Source organism: Phalangium opilio, unplaced genomic scaffold, assembly GCF_054372755.1.
Source record: "Phalangium opilio isolate 3A_F unplaced genomic scaffold, DU_Popi_V2 ptg000032l_1, whole genome shotgun sequence".
Lineage (NCBI taxonomy): Eukaryota > Metazoa > Arthropoda > Arachnida > Opiliones > Phalangiidae > Phalangium > Phalangium opilio.
In genome coordinates this window covers 9,289,692-9,312,420 of record NW_028324159.1, presented here as the reverse complement: position 1 = coordinate 9,312,420, position 22,729 = coordinate 9,289,692, and the positions used below count along the sequence as shown (strand labels likewise).

Genomic DNA, 22,729 nt, shown 5'->3' with positions numbered 1-22,729 from the left:
TTTTTTTATTCTCCATCATATTTTTTTATTCTCCATCAATTTTTTTTATTCTCCATCAATTTTTATTTATTCTCCATCAAATTCTTTTTAGTGCTCCATAAATTTTTTTTATTCTTCATCAATTTTTTTATACTTCATCAATTTTTTTTATTCTTCATCAATTTATTTTTATTCTTCATCAAACTATTGTTTTTAATTATTATTCACGAAAAACTCGATTGTGCAAATTGACAATCAGTGATAACATTATTTACTTAGGTCACTTAGAGAGTACTTTTCCACAAATTTCAAATATTTGTATGATCTTTTAAATGCTGACTTTGGGGTGTAGTCATTTAATATGTATTCTTGGTAAAAGCCAAGAACTTGACTTGGGACTCCTGGATAAGAAAGATCGAACACGTAGTAATACGCCAACAGAGAGAAAATAGCCTCTCCCAAAACTTATGGAAATGTACATTTCAACTTCTGTTCTTGGTACAGGATAAATATTTGCTTTTCGCCATTTTTTTGAACGATGACCAATTGCGGTGCGTCGATTAAGTTTGAAACTGGAAACTCGTCCTGGAAGTATAATCATTTATTGGAATCTATTTAAAATATATCATTAGGAAAAAACTACAGAACATACTTGAGTGACATTTACAATTGAAAAGGGTTGATTTTTTTTCGATTTCTTGCGTCCACAATTTTTTTGGGAACCTTTCACTCGACCAGTAGTAATAAGGCTACGCTCTAAAAACATCACAAGTTCCAGATCTTTATTCAATTGACTATTGTCTTCATCCTCCAGATCATCACAATGATTTTTCAAAATTTCATTTCCCAAAATTTCCTTCAGTTTTTTAAAATTTTCAAGAAATATCTTCATGGAATCCTCTACCTTCAGAATAAGGTTGAGTTCCGCTTCCAGCTAAAAGGAAGAACATAATTATTTAAAAAAAAAATCATTTTCCTACCACTAATGAAATTTTACTCACAAAACGAACATCACTAAATTGAGGAAATTTATCCAATATCGAATTATGATCCACTTTATTCTGGAGCATCCATTTTCTTCTCTTTGTATACGTTGATCGATTTAATTTTAGTACCTTTGGAATATCTAACTCAGGTGCTTCAAACAACGCTGTAAGTTCCAATAATGCACTATCGTACGATATTTCCGGCATCTCAAGTTCTACTGAACAAGCTTCGTCTAAAGTTTTCGCCAATTTAATTTTTCTTTTTATTAGCACCAAAACTTTCACAATCCTTCAGTTTCGATTTTTCCATCCACCTTATGTGCCAAATTCTAGCGGACAGCTTGTCTGTCAAAAATTTCTAAGGAACCAGAAATGGAAATTGCTGTGGTTAGACATAACTAATATTTCAGTCCAAAATCAATGTACTTATACGCCCTTTCAACTCAGTTTCGAATGTATCTTACCCATGGCACTTTGCTTTCGATGTCCACTTGAATACAAGGATATTTTTTGAACATGAGGTGTCCAACCAAGTCATACTCTTTTCTAGTATTCATCTCGTGTTTTGCTAGTAATCCGTACGCAAGTTCATTAACAATTTTCGAGAAAATAGCCATTGGTTTTTATCTTGAAGTCTCTTCTCTGTGTAATCCGAAAATCTAGGAAGTTTTATTTGTAAGGTATGAGATTCTACCCTCGCCTGAAATTAAATTTAATTATGGGGTTGTATACTAAACTGAAACTGAAATAGCTTTCAAATAAAATAATTAGATAGGCTCTCTGGCTTTTTTCTCAAATGAAAACTTACCGTCAACTCTTGTGATGATGAAGCTCCAGCTGAAAATTCCTCGTGTAACGCACTTGAAGAGCTGGCAGAAATTACGGAAATATTCTCTTCGTTTGAAAAATCATCGGCGTTGCGATCCTAGACTAAAACAGTCTAAGCATATGGTTTGTTAAATATACCACAATGATAGGATTGACCGAAAGATTCTTGAGTAGGACACAAAACATACCTGACGTTGTAAGAGGTTAGAATCTTGAGAAATTGATGACATATTTGAAGATCTATACACTTCCCCTTCACCCAATATCATTATTTGGTGAGCGCAACAATGTATGAGAACACTCCAATCATCAATTTCGGTACCATCTCCTTCCAAGACAATTTTTACAAAAGGGGTTCACGAAATGTTTAATTTTGAACATCCTGAAAAGGAATATAACCAAACCGTATAACTTTCTAAACGAAGGGTACTACCAGAATAATTTACCTTGATCCATAAAATCTTCAAAATCCTGAGCAAAAATAGCCTTCTTAATTTCTCTTTTCAAGTTGATAATTTTGAAAAGAGACATTTGTTTCAAATATATTTTAAAATATGTACCTGTAATCATAATTGTGTGTCAAAAGAGATTGTGACATTAATAAAAATGGTAAAACACATACATCTAAAAAACATATTACAATTAAGCCCGTGTTGGGCAAATTAATCATGCATAAATGTTTCAATATTCCAGAAATAAAAAAATGTCTACGAGAATTGAGAGATTATACACACCACGCAATAGAAAATGAGGTGGTTGATTAACACAGCTCTATATTTGGGGCGTTGTACAGCAGTACCAAGAACTTGCCGTCCATATAATGGCAAATTTGAGGCCACTTAAAAGCAAGTTTCTTAATTGGAATTAAAAACGTTTCTCCGCAAGATGGTCTTTTAATTATATAGCGATTCAAATGGTTGTCAAAGTACTGCGTGACGGTTTTCACAAAAACAACGTATGAAACCAGGTTAATGCAAACAGTATTGATAACAATCATAAAAGCTGGTCCAGCTTCTTCTGTGTATTTCTGCACCAAAATTGTGTCTTTTTCATACAAATGACCGTAAACCGTTATTGATGGACTGACAAGCATGGTAAACGTCTCGTCTGCATTTTCATCAAACATACGTAATGAGCGTTTTAAATCATTTTCAATACCAATTTCGTAGCCTTCATTAACAAGATCCACGTCACCAAGAAAATGTTGATTTTTCCCACCATTTCCATCACCTTGTTGAAGACAAAGCCATCGCTGATGCATAAAAGCCATTGTTTTAGGAACAGATTTAAAACAGCGCCACCTTTTGTCTTTGAAGTAAGAGTGTTTGCTCTCCCACCTCATACATGAATGAAATCTCAAGGGGCCATAGTTCTTTAATTGTTCAGGAAAGTGTACCAAATAGTGCATTTTTGGTGTAATGTTTGAGTTGGGATAGAGAATTTGGAAGTTTTCGTTATGTTCAGCGACTAAGCATTTGAGGTTTAAATTGCGCTCTTGTTTGCAATGGAAGATAGACATAATTGTTTTATTTGAGTAAGTAGTAGAAAATTTCGCCAATGTGGGTTATTTTTCGGTACTTCAGACCCTATGTATAATGGCATAAGTAATAGCAAAGTTTTCATTGCTGACGCAGTCTGTTTTAGGTCTCCCGATTTTTCCAGATGTTTTTTTTCTATCAGCGATGGTTTCACCTCTTTTTCTACTTTGCTATAATTGAATGATTGAATTGAATAGTTTAGCTCAGCGAGGGTGAACAGTTTTATCTGGTATATGAAGTGGTGAAGCATTAGTTTACTTTCGTACTTTACAACTCCCTCGAGTAGCACGTGCATGGGATCATGTAAAAGGTCTTGCGTTAAAGTTAAGTCTGGCATTTCTGAAAGTGGACTTTTGCTTTTAACACCATATTGCTTAGACCAATAAATTTTGGCTTTCTTCGATCAGCTTTCTAAAGCCTCTAGCCTATCATTATGTTCCTGCTTGTCACGAAGAGAAAACGTTTCAGATACCAATGACTGATTAATATCAGGCTTTGTTATCTCGCAAGTTCTAGAAAATTTAAAGGCAGTTCCAACACCCTCTTTAAAACCTCCAATTTCTTGTGCAGCTAGAGTATCTCCTAGGACATAGGCTAACTTCCCTTTCACTTTTCTCTTGACACTATTTACGTTGCAGCTAACACCAGTAAATAATTCCTTTAAATCTGTGTTGAAGTTCTTCAGTAAAGCGCTCAATCCAAATGACTTAACATCTTTGTGTTTAGCAACTGCAAGCAGTTGCATTGAAGTTAACTTAGATCGTAAATATGGCGGAACACTTAACAACTGCCAATAAAAAACTGACTTTGTGCTTTTTCGCGTGGGCACCAATTGGATTTGCAAGTTCGAGATCATCTAAGTATAACGCGAAGAGCAAATTTATCTCCCGATCAGTTGGTTCTTTTGAGGAACTTTTGGCTTTCATGACCGCACCATCAAATATGTCACAAATTATTTCAGAATTTGCTGATTCAAAAATGGAATCTTCCTCTATGATTTCTTCTATTTCAGGCATTAATAATAGTTTTTTGACAGAAGTCAGGAACGGAACGTAAAAGCCAAATACAGTTTTAACATTATTCTTATTCGCCGAGGGTTGAGAGACTGATGGTTTATCATAATCTCCCATCTTGATTGGTAAAGGTGCTACATAATTCATTGAAGACATGAAAAATTTCTATCTTTTGTAAGCAGTTTCTAATCCTTTAAAAGGTTCTTGTTTTTCAGCCTGATTTAAAATAATTTCGTTACTATACGTAGTTATAAGCTCGGACGTCATATTCATGATGTCATTTATCAAGTCATCTGATAGTCCATGTTTCTCTTTTAAATTCAATACATATGACGCTTCAATAAATTGCTGTTTACTGGGATCGATAGTAAAATTTCTATCAACCTCTTCAAATGCGGGTTGAAATTCACCAGCTGGTGCAATTGGTATATCCTCATCACGTTCAGGATGTTTTCTAAATTTATGACTACGATATGAACTCGCATTTTTGAAAACTGCCCCACAAAAGTTACAAGTGAAGGTAAAGGTGGCCCGAGTGTTTATGATAACGCACAATATGCTTCAAAAGAGCTTCATCAGATTTAGTATAATATGCACAATACTGACAAATCTTGAGAGACACTTGATCCATGATTGATAAATTTAGAAAACAAATAATATTACGGAGTGGATGTGAAACTTCACTTATTATCTATGAAGTCAAGGAGCTCTTTAATATCTAATTAGCAAGCCTTAAAACGGCCTATTAACCTTTGAATCTGCCAGATCTTAGGGGAAAATAGTTGCAACTTTTCCTTTGTAGTATCATTCCTGGCAGCGCCACCAAACGATGAATGCTTTTTTGTGAACCGTGAATTTGACTGAAACTGCTCCAGCGTAATTCCCTAATTATATTACATCCTCTGCTATGGCGACTGTTTCAAATTTTTACAAGGCAATTAACCAAATTGTTTTTAAACTCGTTTTCAAGTAGGCCTAATGCACCCTTGACTGAAAAGTTAAGAAGGCAAACTCGTAAACTTGAGAATAATCAATTTGAAGATTAATTGATAACAGTCAAATCAAGTTGAAGATTAATTGATAACAGTCAAATCAAGTTAAAGATTAATTTATAACAGTCAAATCAAGTTAAAGATTAATTGATAACAGTCAAATCAAGTTAAAGATTAATTGATAACAGTCAAATCAAGTTGAAGATTAAATAATAACAGTCAAATCAAGTTGAAGATTAAATGATAACAGTCAAATCAAGTTGAAGATTAATTGATAATAGTCAAATCAAGTTGAAGATTAACTGATCAAAATCTAATCAAGTTGAAGATTAACTGATCAAAATCTAATCAATTTGAAGATTAACTGATCAAAATCTAATCAAGTTGAAGATTAACTGATCAAAATCTAATCAAGTTGAAGATTAACTGATCAAAATCTAATCAAGTTGAAGATAAACTCATCAAAATCTAATCAAGTTGAAGATTAACTCATCAAAATCTAATCAAGTTGAAGATTAACTCATCAAAATCTAATCAAGTTGAAGATTAACTCATCAAAATCTAATCAAGTTGAAGATTAACTCATCAAAATCTAATCAAGTTGAAGATTAACTCATCAAAATCTAATCAAGTTGAAGATTAACTCATCAAAATCTAATCAAGTTGAAGATTAACTCATCAAAATCTAATCAAGTTGAAGATTAACTCATCAAAATCTAATCAAGTTGAAGATTAACTCATCCGTTAACACTGTCTTAGTATCGGTACCGATATTAGAATACCAAAACTTAAGATTAACTCACTTAAGTTACACTCAATTTAAGATTAAATGAATAAATTTATACACAATTAAGATCCCATTAAAGGGAGGGTGAAGTAGAAAATTAAGTGATTTTTATCGATTCTTCTACTAATTATAAGACCAGTCTGCATAGTGAAACCTTCAGGAAATACTTCCGAATGATTTTAAAATTCAAATTAGGTTCAGATTTTAAGAATAATTTTAAAGAAGGACCTCCAACCAATCGCATAACGCCCTGCCTTTTCATTAACAAAATTCACGTGGCACGCTCCATGTCTCGTGCCACGTTATGTCGCGCGCAAATTTGATCAAATCTCGTGATAAATTTCATTCGACACGGAACGTGCCACGAAAATTTTGTTAATAAAAAGGCAGGGCGTTACGCGACTGGTTGGAGGTCCTTCTTTAAAATTATTCTTAAAATCTCAACCTATTTTGAATTATAAAATCATTTGGAAGTATTTCCTGAATGTTTCACTATGCAGACTGGTCTTATAATTAGTAGAAAAATCGATAAAAAAAATCACTTGATTTTCTACTTCACCCTCCCTTTAAGAGAAACCGACTGCTGCCGACTGGATTCAATTCAGTCAAAATTTTGAGCTAACTGATATAAATTCAATCAAATTTTAAACTTAATTGCTTGTAATTAAACGCAACTGAAGGTTAACTAAATATTGAAACTGAATTAGCTCCAAGATTTCAAAAAACACTTTTAGTAATTCTTCCTCGAAAGCCAGTTGGGCTAACTGAAACTCAGAGCTCCTTATTTTGGTATATTACTTTAGATATTTATACTATTGTTGAAGACCAGAAGACGAAAATGTTTCACGAAATAATAGTGTTCATAATTAATGATACTTCGGTCTCCGTTAAGTCTTACAGGTTAGAGCCCCCCCCCTTAAATTCTGACCAAGCTTACTGTTTCACTCTAAAGAATTTGATTATTCTGAATTAAACACGATTGAAGTTTTACATTTAGTATATAATAATCTTATACTAATATACAGGGTATATTTTCCAATAATTATTTTTAGAATATACTCACCATAAATGTAGATAAATTTAGCCTTTCCTGTTCCACAACTGCAATCTATGTTCGAGCCAGACGAAAAAGTAAAATGTCGGTGGTACTCCAACGCCTGAGATTACCACGTGGTGTTTAAAACCTAACCGGTAGCGCCTATACACCAGAGGTCGTCGTAAACGGATGGTTTTAAATCTAAACGCGGCGTTTATGAAAATGTTTAGTATCCGAAACCGTTCATAAAATAAACTTTTGGTGGTCCCTAAACGTGTAACAGCTGTTTATAGTTTTAAGTAATTAGGTTCCAAACGCCTAAGTGCTTAAATATTAGACGTTTGGTTCGAACGTTTAGTTTAGGAATATGTTTAGATATGAAAAATGTGTTTGAAACCTAAGCGGTGTTTTTTCTGTGTACGTTAAGTAACCCTCTTTGATGACAGCGCTTACTAAGCGATGTGAGATTTTCCCTACTGTACACTTTTTCGCGTTTCCGGTTTTGACGTCATGATGCTCAGCGCTTGCCCATCAAAAAAAAAACATCTAAACGATATGTTTTTTTATGATGGAGTGAAGTAGCGCTTGACTGTTGAACACTTGACAGATGAAAGTTGGCGCAGGATTTAAAAATTAAATTCCAATAATGCTATTCCTAAAGTAATTGTATTAGTAATTGTATCGTCTTGTGGTCCTCGTTCTTCTGGTAACTCTTTCTTGGAACGTCATCTTGTGTTATTACAAAGATTCTCCCTCTGATCTTCTGCTTCTTGTATGTGAACTTGTCTATCGTCTTGTGGTCTTCTCTCTTCAGGTGGTCTGCGTCCTTCTGGTGCGAGTGTTCTGTCTTCATGTATTAGTGTTCTATTCATTGAAATATTCTCCTTATCTAAATCTTCATTATCTGTTCCCTAGTTATCAGACTTGTCTGTACTATGACTTTCCGGCCAGTACTTGTTAAAATTGTAAATATATTCTTCATTCTTAGTTTCTCGAAGTTCTTCAACACCCAATTTAGATTCGTTAAAAGATACGTGTTTAGTTTCATTAACTCTTCTCTCCCTTGGAAACCAAATACGATAACCTTTAGTACGGAACGCGTAACTGACCATGACCCCCAATTTCGCTCGATTTTTCAGTTTACTACGATGTTGCTTGGGTAAATAGGTTAACGCCAAGCATCCATATCGCTTGAGGTGTCTTACAGATGGTTTTCGCCATGACCATCTTTCCTCCGGTACTTCATCCATGATCTCTGAATGAGGTAGTCGACTTGATAAATAATTAAACGCACACAATGCCTCGCCCCATAATGATTGCGGTAACTTCCCATCTTCTATTAAGGTTCTAACCGAATCCATTAGGGCACGATTGTATCTTTCAGCTACTCCGTTCATCTCAGGAGAATAAATATTTGACCTTTCGACTTGAACACCATCCCTTGTACTTTATCTTCAAAATACCTTGCCGTATATTCCAAACCATTATCAGTACTAAGGTGCTTCAATTTTTCCCCTGTTTGTCTTTCTGCCCAGGCCTTGTATTCTTGATATTTCTTGAAAGCATCAATCTTGGAAATCATTAAATAAACCATTGCTTTTCGTGAGTAATCATCAATAAAGGTTATCCTCCCATAGTCTTCTTAGGCGCGGGACCCCATATATCCGAATGTACGTACAAGCTGTAGTACTCTATCAGATTTAATATCCTTGATAGCCTTTGAAACTGACTTTGTTGCCTTTGAAAGCCTGCATGACATACATGTGTCCATTTCCCCTCTAAAATTTGGTAAGCTACGACCATGTTTTTCTTCTCTAATTCTTGTAATCTTCTGATATTTGGATGCCCCAACCTTTTATGCCACATCTCTATTTCGCTCAAATGACTAATCTGAGTTTCTGGACGCTTATTATCAGGATAGTGAGTTATCTTGGTACTGTATGCCCGGTTGGTGGCACCGAAGGCATGCAGAAGGGCTTAAAGATGAACTAGATCGGAAATTGTAATTATTTTGTATAGTGTTAAGCTGGGAGAACCATCAAAATATCTCAAAAGTTGGGAAAATTCGTTTAAAATTACTCCTTTTAAATTTGACAAAAATCATTTTAAAATCGCTCGTTTTAAATTTGACAGAAATCATTTTAAAATCGCTGGTTTTAAATTTGACAGAAATCATTTTAAAATCGCTGGTTGTAAATTTGACAAAAATCATTTTAAAATCACTCGTTTTAAATTTGACAAAAATCATTTTAAAATCACTCGTTTTAAATTTGACAAACTCCATTTAAATTTGACAAATTTCCAATGTTCGCGAATTAGTAACTTCAACCCACTTCAACCTCACCTTCAAGCGGATGGTTTCTAAAGAATATGTTGTTTTTCTTAGATGGCCTCCACCACTTCCGAAGACCAATTTTGGGACATTCTTACTCATGCATTGGGTACAGATTTACCTATAAACTTAAAGAACTTATTGAAAATGATGTGATTCGATAATTCTGTTTCAATGGGATCCATAACATCAGAAGATATTTTAGAAATGGAGAGATTTGCTAAAGAGGAAATGTCTTTTAACCTGCCGATTTCGTGTCTTTTAACCTGTCGATGTCGTCTCCGTTCGCCTACCGATTTCGTGTCTAGCAACCTGCCGATTTCGTGTCTTTTAATCTGCCGATTTCTTATCTTTTAACCTGCCGATTTCGTGTCTTTTAACCTGTCGATGTCGTCTCCGTTCGCCTGCTTATTTCGTGTCCGTTCGCCTGCTTATTTTGTCTCCGTTCGCCTGCCGATTTCGTCTCCGTTCGCCTACCGATTTCGTTTCTTTTAACATGCCAATTTTGTCTCCGTTCGCCTGTCGATTTCGTGTCTTTTAACATGCCGATTTTGTCTCCGTTCGCCTGTCGATTTCGTGTCTTTTAACCTGCCGATTTTGTCTCCGTTCGCCTGTCGATTTCGTGTCTTTTAACCTGCCGATTTCGTCTCCGATCGCCTGCTTATTTTGTCTCCGTTCGCCTACCGATTTCGTGTCTTTTATCATGCCAATTTAGTGTCTTTTAACGTACCGATTTCGTGTCTTTTAACCTGTCGATGTTGTCTGTCTGCTTATTTCGTGTCCGTTCGCCTGCTTATTTTGTCTCCATTCGCCTGTCGATTTCGTGTCTTTTAACCTGCTTAATTCGTGTCCGTTCGCCTGCTTATTTCGTCTCCATTCGCCTGTCGATTTCGTGTCTTTTAACCTGCTGATTTCGTGTTCGTCGCCTACTTATTTTGTTTCCGTTCGCCTACCGATTTCGTGTCTTTTAACCTGTCGATTTCTTCTCCGTTCGCCTACCGAATTCGTGTCTATTAACCTGTCGATGTCGTCTCCGTTCGCCTGCTTATTTTGTCTCCGTTCGCCTCCACCAGACGTATTTAAATTCAACGATTTCGTGGAACGTAGCAGTTTAACTGTTACCTACAATTCGCGTCAATTACAAGGAGATTCTAGTTCAACCTTTGGAGGATATGTCGTCTATTTTTCACTTTATCGGTGTAAGGGAATAAATATGTTTGAAATAGTGAAGAGATTTACTGAAAATAAAAATGTTAATGATCGTATGATTGCCGAGTATATGTACAAGAATTACTCAATAAATCTCTTAAAATATTTTATTTTCCATTTAAATTCCATGTTTAAATTACTGTAAATGAAAAACTATTTCGAACGTTTATTACAGTTTAAATTTGAAAAATCACTGCCAGAAATATAGTTAAGTTAAATAACATTAGTTACCACACCTCTCCTCTATAATATCAATTCAGTGGTGGCCATAAGATAGTGTACGGATTCCATCATGCACAATATATCGTTTGTTATTACAAGGATTGAGAGATATCTTATTCTGCATGAAGGTGAAGAGTTCGTTCTTACAACTCGTAATACGCTTCATCGAGTTAATAGAACTTTTTTATCGAATAAAGACACCCGATAATCTGAGTGGCGTATGTGTTTCTTTACGACACGTTTAGAAATTCCCTTTAAAGTTTTCTTTTCATCCTTTTCTCAATAAAAGGTGCATATTGTGGTCTAATAATAGGTACATTTTTTTTTGTTCATGTGTAGAGCAGCTTGCCATGCGAACCCGGGACTTGTAAACTCGTGTGCAGGGTTTAATCCATAATATCCAACACACATGTCCATAAAATTCTCGAAAACGTCTGCTAACTGAAGTGTCTACCATCACTCACAGATCGTGAAAATTGCCTAAATATAATTAAAATATTTAACATTGAATCTCCTCCAAACTTCTTGAGCATTATTATAACTTTCCTTAGATACATTTTCTTCAGTTAGAACACTATAAAAAGCATCTTTAGATGGTAATTGTGTTTCACTAAACCTTTCGAAACTGTCCATGTATTCGTATGGGTATGTCTGTTTACACAATAATAGTTCTACTTGTTCAGACGAAAAAAATTGGTGTAGAACAAAGAAATAATTTGACCCTTTCTTAGAAACATTCGCTACTAGGGTTGCGAGGCTATCGGGTAAAAACCGGAAAGAATTCTAAAAATCTCACTGAACCGAAAGAAAAACTGATGTAAGTTTCTGCTATTGATGGATTTTAGGAAATATCCTTCTCCTCCTCGAGAGCTTCTGCAGTCTGATTCCAACAGACGATGGTTTCAAGCGGAACCAAATACCTCATTTGTTCGTGTCTAGTCGCCAAGTCCCGTAGTTGAGCTATCACCCGACTAAATACGCGGACGCGCGGAACCACCTAACGAAATGAATCACTCACGCATTTTTGATCGTCATGTTGGACTTCATCACCTTCAGGCCATTCTAGATTTTCTTCTTTTCCATCCTCGCCTGCCGCTTCCCCCTCCCAGTTACAATCTTGGCCACCATTAACTTCCTCTAATTCCTCTTCAACAGGATTTTTTAGGAGCTCGTCACCGCCATTATCTTTCTGTTTATCGTGCTTTGTATCTACGGCTTCCCCGCTAACAGAATCGATTCTCCCCTCCCCTTTAGTTCTTTCGGGTTGCTTTCATCCACGAGAGCAGTGTCTTTCTTATTTTCGGTATCGGAAAACTCCTTCCGAATCACTGTCAGAGACATCAGAATATCGTACGTCCGAATCATCCACTATGTTTGCATTAGCGGTATGATCTTCTGCGGGCGACACAGAGAGATCCTTTTGGTTTTGTCCTTTGGTTGATTCGCCAATTGGTTTAACTTTATTTTGGTCTATTGGTATTTCTTTTAACTTCTTGGGCTCTTTATCGGTGTTTGACTCATCATCAGACGATAGTAGAACAAAACAATCCTCAGATAATCCTTCTGGATTTGTTCTATGAATTTCGTTTTCTCCAGTGTCATCACCTTCATCTTCTTCTACAATTTCTGCCTCGAGAGGTTCTCTATCTTCCCAGTCTGACGGTTCCTCCTGCTCTTCGAATTCCATAATCATGGCTTGAACCGTCTCTTTTTCTGTCATCTCATTGACAAACGCCACATTATTAATAACTTCTGGTGATATTTCATCGGAACATACATCTTGCACTTGGTCTTGGTCTTTGTCCAAATCTTCTACCGTTCACATTGGAACTAAATTCCGTACCAAATTATTGAAATTTTCTAGTAGACTGCCCATTTTACAAAAGTTGGTTTCAATCTCACACTTAAATATCATCTTAGAACGTTACCCGAAAGACGTTCATAGTCTCTCTAAATCAGACTTGGAGCCGCGTGACAAAAAGAATTTTAAAGCAGTAGAGAAGATTTGCGAGGGGGAAATAACTAAGTATAAAATAAATAAATATTAAAAAAATTGGGATTATTCAACAAAAAGTGGGATTTATAATGACGGAGTAATCTCTTGGCGGTTAATTTGATATTAGGCAAGATTAAATGGGATTACACTTTTAATTCGAAGATTCATTAGGATTAATAAGGTTTATGTAACATTGAATCGGATTAAATTTTCAAGCTGGTATTCACTGGTAATACGCTTTTTGGGAGGGATTCAGGGGTTTACGTTTTTAAAGATGGATTCACAGCGATTCACAGGTATAACGTTTTTAGACAGAGGTTCACCGGTATTACGATTTTTGGGAGGGATTCACTGGTATTACGTTTAAGGGGAGATATACGGTTGGTATTATATACCCTAGTTACTTTAATGACCGAAAGGCGAAATTGAAAAATACATTATTAGTGAAACTTTGGCGAGGCTTTATTATACGATTCAAAATCAGGTACTGCAGAGTTCCTTCGCTTTCAGGAACTTCTTCAAGAAGATTAAGAACTTTGCTGTGACTAATCTTCTTTACTGCTTTAAAATTCATTTTGTTACGCGATTCTAAGTGTGATTTAGAGAGACTATGAACATCTTTCGGGTAACGTTCTAAGATGATATTTAAGTGTGAGATTGAAACCAACTTTTGAAAAATGGGCAGTGTACTAGAAAATTTCAATAATTTGGTACGGAATTTAGTTCCAATGTGAACGGTAGAAGATTTGGACAAAAGACCAAGTGCAAGATGTATGTTCCGATGAAATATCACCAGAAGTTATTAATAATGTGGCGATTGTCAATGAGATGACAGAAAAAGAGACGGTTCAAGCCATGATTATGGAATTGGAAGAGCAGGAGGAACCGTCAGACTGGGAAGATAGAGAACCTCTCGAGGCAGAAATTGTAGAAGAAGATGAAGGTGATGACACTGGAGAAAACGAAATTCATAGAACAAATCCAGAAGGATTATCTGAGGATTGTTTTGTTCTACTATCGTCTGATGATGAGTCAAACACCGATAAAGAGCCCAAGAAGTTAAAAAAGAAATACCAATAGACCAAAATAAAGTTAAACCAATTGGCGAATCAACCAAAGGACAAAACCAAAAGGATCTCTCTGTGTCGCCCGCAGATGAAGATCATACCGCTAATGCAAACAAAGTGGATGATTCGGACGTACGATATTCTGATGTCTCTGACAGTGATTCGGAAGAAGTTTTCCGATACCGAAAATATGAAAGACACTGCTCTCGTGGATGAAAGCAACCCGAAAGAACTAAAGGGGAGGGGAAAATCGATTCTGTTAGCGGGAAAGCCGTAGATACAAAGGACGATAAACAGGAAACAAAATGATGGTGCACCAGATACCAATGGCTGTGCCATGATGACATAAGCCAGCGCCGCTGGGCAGTTGTTAGAAATATGGTCTTCCATTTCTTTAGCTGAATTGGGCGGAAATTCTAGGAGGATAGGAAATGCCGTTTTTTCTTTGGTGCGCAAAACTAAACCAACTATTTGGTTGCTTTTTGGGTCGTACTGTACTCTCCCAGTAATTCTTGTAGCGTCTTCGCTAATTCATACTTTCAATGGAAGGTTTTACTCAATGAGGAACTCCTTAATTCCAGTCATTCGAAGCTCTCCCTCGGTAATTTCAGGGCCATTGTCTTTAAGGCACTTTAACACTGTAGTAACAGATGGCAAAGGTAAATTTGATTGAGTCTCTTACAACAAACGACCCCGATGATAAGCACGTAGGTTGAAAACAACTTTAATGGATTGTCATAACGATGACCAGTTTTGCCTCTTTGACACTTTTTTCTAGCAGTTTTCATAAGCCGTAAAAGAAAAGGGCCTACTTTTTCATCAAGAGCGGATACAGAAGCGTCAATTTCTTTGGTCGAATCGTAAATTTTCGATACTTGTGTTTCACTTAGTTTGTTGTTTTCGTTAATTAAAATCGGAATTTTGTCTAAAATTCGGTAGTAGGATGTAATTCTGTGTTGAGTGAAATCACTTGTATTTAATTTTCTTCTTCTTCTTTCGAGCCTACTGTATTTGACATGTTTCCACTTGCTCGTTGGAACCTTTGTAACATTTTGAGCTTAAATGACGTGGTGGGCTCCGATTCCACGCCATTCCTGGCTTCTTCCGACAATATTTTCCCCTCGTGATCTATTTTAGCATTTTTTAAATTTGGATCATCAGCCTCGGCATCATCAATGTCCGTGTTGTTAGCGTTATGGGTCCTTTTCCTGTTTGTAACCAATTCGGTGAATTTCTCCGTTTGCTTTACTTTAAGATCAGATAAAATTGATCCTTGCTTCAGGTCTTCATTACCAGTTACTGTTCAAAGATAAATCTGAGAAGGCTAAGTGACTTTTTAAATGTTTGAGAAAGTTAGATATGACTTCCACTTTTATAGAAGTGTTGAGGGAGTTTAATGTTAGTATCGCAAATTGGACAAGTAACGTGAGCTATAAATTGTATTTGCCCTTGACTGTCTACCGGAGCTAAAGCTTGGACAGTAATATGAAATTGCGCTACCTTTTTTTTAATTTCAGAATCATCTTTGAAACGGCCATTTATCCACTGCATAAGTAAGCCTTTAATTACTTCCTGTTGTTCCTGTCCATTATTTTTATCTACTTCCTGTTGCTCTTCTTCGTTCTCTTCATTGCCCGATATATAAATTGCTAGGGGTATTTCTTTGCTTGACGATGACGCACTCCCTGAACACCCAAAAACTTTATTTTTCTTTCGAAAATGTGGAGCCGAATTGGGTAAAGTAGTTTTGTGGTTTAGTCACAATTAACTGTTTAGCCCTCTCCAGCAACCTTTTATGGCCAGGCAAAATTTGGAATTTATCCTTTTTATTACCATAAAGTCCATTATATTCCTTTGCGTCATAATTTGTGCCTAAAAAATCCGTCGTTTCCTATCTAGCAAAGTTCTCCATTTCTAAAATATCTTCTGATGTTATGGATCCCATTGAAACAGGACTATCGAATCTCATCATTTTAAAGAAGTTCTTTAAATATATAGGTAAATCTGTACCCAATGCATGAGTAAGAATGTCCCAAAATTGGTCTTCGGAAGTGTTGGAGGGCATCTAAGAAAAACAACACATTCTTTCGAAACCATCCGCTTGAAGGTGAGGTTGAAGTGGGTTGATGTCACTAATTCGCGAGCATTGGAAATGATCTAGAAGGATCCGCTTATTTGTCAAATTTAAATGGAATTTGTCAAATTTAAAACGAGCGATTTTAAAATGATTTTTCTCAAATTTAAAACGAGTAATTTTAAACGAATTTTCCGAACTTTTGAGATATTTTGATAGTTTCAATCGATACCCCAAACGCGCCGATTTTAACGCAATGGGGCACGGCGGCCTACCAGGGGTAACGGTTTTTCGCGCTTGTGAAATGGCCGTTACAACTCCCCCACCCAAAAATTATTGGCAGGGCTGCGTTCCTCTAATGCAGGGAAGAAGAGGTCATCCTCCTCTTCCATACTGCTGAAACAGTCAAGCGCGTCCGAGAATTCGGACGAACTCGACGGGACCGATGACGTCTCTGACCACCGGGGAACCACGGCTGCGGCCCCCCATTCCCCTCGCTCACCCCGACGAAATCGTCAGGGTTGACTGTCCTTCCCCTAAATATATTTGGGGTGGGACCCTCAACACGGCTATCCATTTGCATCTGGCCCGCAGGGCACCAAGTAGCGACACTTCGCTTACAAGGCTGTTGGGGCCCCTTGGCTGGCTTCTTCTTTGCAACGGGGTTAGTGGCAACCCTCGCTGCCGCGCTCTGCGCTGATGCGCCTGGGGTGATCCCTTGCCGCAATTGCATGTGCATGTACAACTATTTAAATTGCGCGTATGCGCCAAATAAATTAGTCATCGAATATTTATAGGGGTTCCTATAAAACCCGGAAATCGCAAATAAAAAGTTTCCCCCACCCAAAAACTTTACAAAGGGTTTCCTCTTTTAGAACGTAAAAAAGGGTTTCCTCTTTTAGAACGTAAATTGTACGAATGCCTAGGGTGGCTCTTTTCGCTCTCTCTTCGCTCGCTCCTATTACGTCTAGGCTGAACTTTACTGATAGCATTGTCAGGCGAGTTTTCACCGGCGACTTTGCTATCCAGCGGAGAGTCTCCCGTCCAGGGTGGAGTGTACGCTTTTAAGTTGGAAACGTGCGAGACACCTGCGAATTTTCGCGAGGTTTTCTCCTCCAGCCTGTACGTCAACGGTGTTGTTCTTTCCTGCACTACGAATGGGCCGTCGTACTTTACGCAAGCGAAGCCGTGAAACCACGACTCGCATCGGAAAGTGGGTGCGAACGGCGCAAAACAAGGTCGCCACGTCGAAAATACACATGTCTCCTGCTTCAGCTTCGAGTCCTGCAGGTTATGCCTTGCATGATCGATAACATCATGAAGTCAAACCTCAGTCTCCCAGCATATAGATCTGGGTTTCGGTTCTGGTAAATATTTACCGGTTCCAATTCCCAATCTAACGGAGCGCAGAGCTCCCTACCGAAATTCATCGCCGCGGATCCAGTCGAGCTGTTTTCAGCTGACCTTAAAGCGAAGCCCAACTCAGGAATACGAGCATCCCAATCCCTATGTTTCTCAATACTTAAAATAATCATAGGATTGATATTCCTATTCATGCGCTCAGTAATATTCACCTGAGCATGATACGGAGATGTATTTATCGGGCGTATACCCAATCTTTTACATGTCTCCTTGAATTTCGGACTGGAAAACACAGAAGCATTATCAGTAATCAGTTCCTTTGGGAATCCAAATCGACAGAAAACTTCAAATAACTTCTCCCATATTTTCTCCGTAGTCATTTTTCGTAAGGTGTAGGTTTCTACCCACTTAGTGAAATGGTCTACGATGGCGAGCAGGTATTGATAACCCTTGGAGCTGCGGGTATGGGGACCCATGAGATCACAGGTCACTAATTCCCACGGCCTTTCGCTACGAACGCTTGATAGCAGCCCGGGCTTGAATTGTGCAGATGGCTTCGATTTTTGACACATCTCACAACCCCCAACATACTTTAAAACGTCGCGCTTCAAACCCGCCCACGTGACTCGGGATTGTAAACGTTTATACGTTTTACAAACACCCAGGTGGCCGGCAAGGTGCTCGTCATGAAAATATTTAATTACCTCAAGCCTCAAGCTTCGAGGTAATACTACCTTCCAAGCTTTCTCTAGGGCATCCTCATCCTCCTTGTCCCATGGTGCGAAGTATCTTAATAGAAGACCGTCTTGATCCATTACATACCGATCCATTACTGCCCCGGCCTTTATTGCCGTTTCCGGGTCTACAGAGCTTCTAACACGCTCTAACTCCTCGATTAAACGAGATAACTCTGGATCAGTAGCTTGGGATTTTATTATCGCCTCTCTATTAAAAGGTAAACCCAACTTGGGTGTGTCACCCCCCACTACTTCATTTGCAACCAATGTGACGGCTAATTCGTCGGCCAAATCGGTTTCGATTGGAGCCCGACTTAGAGCATCGGCTACCAAATTTAATTTACCAGGGCGGTATCGCACCTCGTAATTAAATGGTTGGAGGCCTAGAGACCAGCGGGCTAATCTTCCAACTGGCTCTTTCATCTTTTTGAGCCATTGAAGGGCCTGATGGTCGGTTTCGATTATCACATCAGTACCTTCAACATGCATTTTAAATTTCTTAAAAGCGAATACTACTGCAAGACATTCTAACTCCGTAGTGGAATATTTACGCTCTAATGGAGTCAGCCCACGACTTATAAACCAGATAGGCATTAACCCTCTATCTGTCTCTTGTGCCAATACTGCACCCAAGCCGTGGCTACTAGCATCGGTTTGAATAAGAAATTTCCTATTCAAATCCGGGAGAGCTAATTCCGAGATACCCTTTACCTTTTCCACTAATTCCCGCATAGCGTTGGTATGGGTTTCCTCCCAACGCCACGTGGAATCCTTCTTAAATAGGCTATACAAAGGACGAGCTATTCCCGCAAAGTTCGGTATAAACTGGCGGTAATAACCTATCATGCCAAGAAATCTTAGAATTGATTTCACTTCTCGAGGGATCGGGAATTCCTCAATCGCTCGAAACTTATCCGGATTTGGCATACAGCGCCCTGGACCAACCTTATAACCGAGAAGAAGAAAATTATAAAAGTCCCCATCAGTTTCGTGGTCCTTGAAAATTTCTCTGACCCAAATTGATCTCTTTCGTTTACATTTTTGACGACGCCTCAGTAACAATAAACAGGCTGAAGCTAATAAAATAGGACCAGTTCTTTCATCAGAAAAAAACTTTTATTTTTAATTGTTTTTGTTGATCTGTTGCAAAGTGCGAATAGACGAAGGCGCGAACACTCGAGCGCGAGCTCAATGTGGACAAAGCTTTATTCTTACAGGGTGACAAACTTTTCACTGATTCAAACTTGACCCAAAAACAAAGCCTATTATTGACCAAGGCCCATATTTTGCGACACCAGGAAAGCAAAGAAGCTGCGTCATCTTTAGTTACGCTCCTATCATTTCACATGCCTGTAAATTCGCATTTGCCCCATTCTCTCTATTTGTTTTATAAACATTTTCAAGAAGCCAAAATCATTTTGCTTACCACATGATCTGTGAAGTATGCAAAGGCTATATTGGAACCACCGATAAGCGGTGCCAATTTTGTAACAAGATGGTTAAAATCAAGAGTAGCATGCAAAAGGGAAATTATTTCATCGTATTTTCAATTCAGCAACAAATTGAAGTTCTGTTGAAAAAGGGAAGTGCCAAGGATCAAGTGAAGTTTAAAAAAAAATTTCTGAAGAATGGGAATGAATACAGAAAACTTCCTTTAAAACAGGGATGGGATTTGTCTATCACTTGGAACACTGATGGGGTACCCGTGTTTCATTCCTCTGGATATGCGCTGTGGCCTTTGCTCTATGTAGTTAATGAGATGAATTTTTCGGGGGAAAATAACGTTCAACTTGCCGCTCTTTGGTTTGGTGTGGAAAAACCTGAAATGAACTCCTTTCTCAAACCTTTCATTATTGAAATGAATGAACTTTCAAGAAACGGGTTTACGCATGCCCATGATGGAAAATCAGTAAATATTAAAGTTTTCCCTGGGCCCTTGTCATGCGATTCTGTTGCCCGATGCTGTCTACAGAACTGTCATCAATTTAATGGGGCTTATGGTTGCAACTGGTGTTTGAATGAAGGGCGAAGAATTATTCGTGGTAACGGTGGAGCCCGTATCTATGATCCAGAAACTGGGGAGAAAAGAGACATTAGGCAATGTAAAAGGGATGCAACATTAGCAGTTGCAACTAAAAGACCCGTCAATGGTGTTAAAGGTTTTTCAATATTGATGTTACTTAATTATTTCGATTTAATCAATGGATTTGTAGTTGATTACATGCACGCCGTGTGTCAAGGGGTCGTTAAAGCAACAAGTAGTTTATGGTTTGACACAGAAAACCATGGACAAGAGTTTTATATCTCAAAGAAAACAAGAAACGATATTGACCGAATTTTCCTAACACTTAAACCAGCTGACGAGGGAACACCACGATCAATTAAAGACCGCAAACTATGGAAGGCCAACGAGTGGCGATCATAGTTGTTATACTATTCCCCAGTGCTGCTACAAAATGTTTTACCCGCCAGATATTATAATCACTGGTTGAAATTAGTCAATGGAATATCACTGCTACTTGCTGAAGAAGTCACTACGGCAGAAATTGATAACGCTGAAAATTATTTGCGAACATTTGTTGAGCAGTATAGAAATTTATACGGCGAGGATAACCTAACCTTCAATCTACATTTAATGCTACATTTGCACGAAACCGCTAGAAATTGGGGACCACTGTGGACTGTTTCATGTTTTCAATTTGAAAACATGAATGGAAAGATTATGAAGCTTTTTCACGGAACTCAGAGTGTTCCAATGCAAATTGCGGAGAAAGTCGTTATATTAGGGAAAATCTCGGAGCTTGCTTTAGACGCTTTTCCAAACACTGGTATAGGTTCGGCTGGAGATTATTTTTGTAGCCTTTTACGAGGATATCCATTAGTACAGAAACTGTGTCCCGTCAGTAGTGGAATATTTTGCTATGGTTTGCCTTCTCATCATAGTTTGAGTTCTCTTGAAACAAATATCTTGGGTTCTTTTCAACCCGATGGTGAAGTTAAGGGGCTTGTTTCAGTTTCAAAAAATTAACATTTTCGGTGTAAAGTTTTCAAGAAAAGAGGCAGCAAAACGAAATAATTGTGGTGTTAAGCTAAAATATGGAACCATTGGTATAATTGATAATTTTTATAACATGAAAGATTCAGATTGTCCCCACTCCTCTTTAGTCTGCGAAGCATGCAATATTGAATACTACGTAATTATTCAGAAGTTAAAATTGTTCCATGTATCACGACAAAAGAGGAAACTTTTTTATAAATGTTGAGCTTCAGGTTCATCTCCAATAGGGTACCGTCTAACTGATATTGATATGAAAGTTTTGATATTGAAAGCGGTAGCTTTTGATGATTATATTTACGTAATTGAACTTAAGCATAAATTTGAATCTGATTAGTAAATCCAAATCTTATAAAATAAACGTGTATTGCTACTTAATTAATATTAAAATATCATTGAATTTTTCATACTCACCTAGTTTTTCTTTTAAATAGAAATTAAGTTAATACCCATCTGTAACTATTATTCAAGTTGCTACTGTCTTAACTATAGGCACTTTTCTTAATTTAAATTCTATAAGTAACAAATCAGTAATATGCAACTTTGGTGCAAACTTTAAAGAAAAACCAAGGAAAACCTACAATATTTTTTCCATTACTATTTCATAGAAATCACTGGAAAAGATCTTGTATATTTTCTATATGAAGTTAGTAGGAGTTTAAAAAAATATTTATAGAGAAAAAAATATAAAGATTATATATATGTAAGTCTATAGACTTCCCAATAGAACACTCTATAGCTTATAGAGGCCCATAGACCTACTATAAAACTCTATACGACTTTATAGACATTTTATAGAAAATTTTTGTAAGGGTTGTATGAGATGTTGTAATCGAAAGAAAAAGAGTTGTGGGTAGATAGTTTTGAGGAGTTGCTAGCTAAGTTGGGTTGGTCAGAAGTGGAATATATTTCTACCGTTACTTATGACCTCAAAAGGAAAACAGTTTTGTTGAAAAGACACCCTAAAGATACTAGAGTTAATCCTTACAATCCGTGCGCTTTGCGTCTTTGGCAGGCGAATATGGATATTCAATTCGTTCTTGATGCTTACGCACTGGTTATGTATATTGTATCATATATAGGAAAGTCTCAAAGAGGGATGTCTTTGCTTCTGCGCGAAGCTTCTAAACAGGCAAAAAATGATAAATGTTCAGTAAAACAGAAGTTGAAACTAATTGCTAATCAGTTCTTGAATGCCCACGAGGTAAGCGCTCAGGAAGCGGCTTACTGTGGTTTACAAATTCCTGTGTCCAGGTGCAGTCGCGCCTGTGTTTTTATAAACACCAATGCCCCTGAAAATCGTGTACACATTCTTAAGAGTCAATATGAAATTGAAGAACTACCAGCAGACAGTAATGATGTTTTTGCCTCTGGGATGCTAGAACATTATGTTCAAAGACCAGAGGAACTAGAGGCAATAACGTTAGCTCAATTTGGTGCCTGGTACGAATATTCCAAAGCCCGTAGAGTGACTAAAGCCGCCCACGATCATGTTGATGAGGTAGAGAGCAATGAA

At 37.3% G+C, this 22,729-nt stretch overlaps 1 protein-coding gene across 2 annotated transcripts; it reads right to left on the bottom strand.

The window, feature by feature from the left end:
- Positions 1 to 2,273: 2,273 nt before the first annotated feature.
- LOC149685933 (uncharacterized) lies at positions 2,274 to 3,679 on the bottom strand. Of its 2 annotated transcripts, XM_089871147.1 has the most exons (3): positions 2,988 to 3,679; positions 2,528 to 2,900; positions 2,274 to 2,353 (listed from the first exon to the last, which is right to left on the bottom strand). In XM_089871147.1, exons 1-2 carry the CDS (start codon positions 3,310 to 3,312, stop codon positions 2,554 to 2,556), a joined length of 672 nt encoding a protein of 223 aa, XP_089727273.1. In that variant the 5' UTR covers positions 3,313 to 3,679; the 3' UTR covers positions 2,274 to 2,353; positions 2,528 to 2,553. The 2 variants fall into 2 exon arrangements, with proteins under 2 accessions (XP_089727273.1, XP_089727272.1); XM_089871146.1 differs by having other exon boundaries at positions 2,528 to 3,679.
- Positions 3,680 to 22,729: the final 19,050 nt, after the last annotated feature.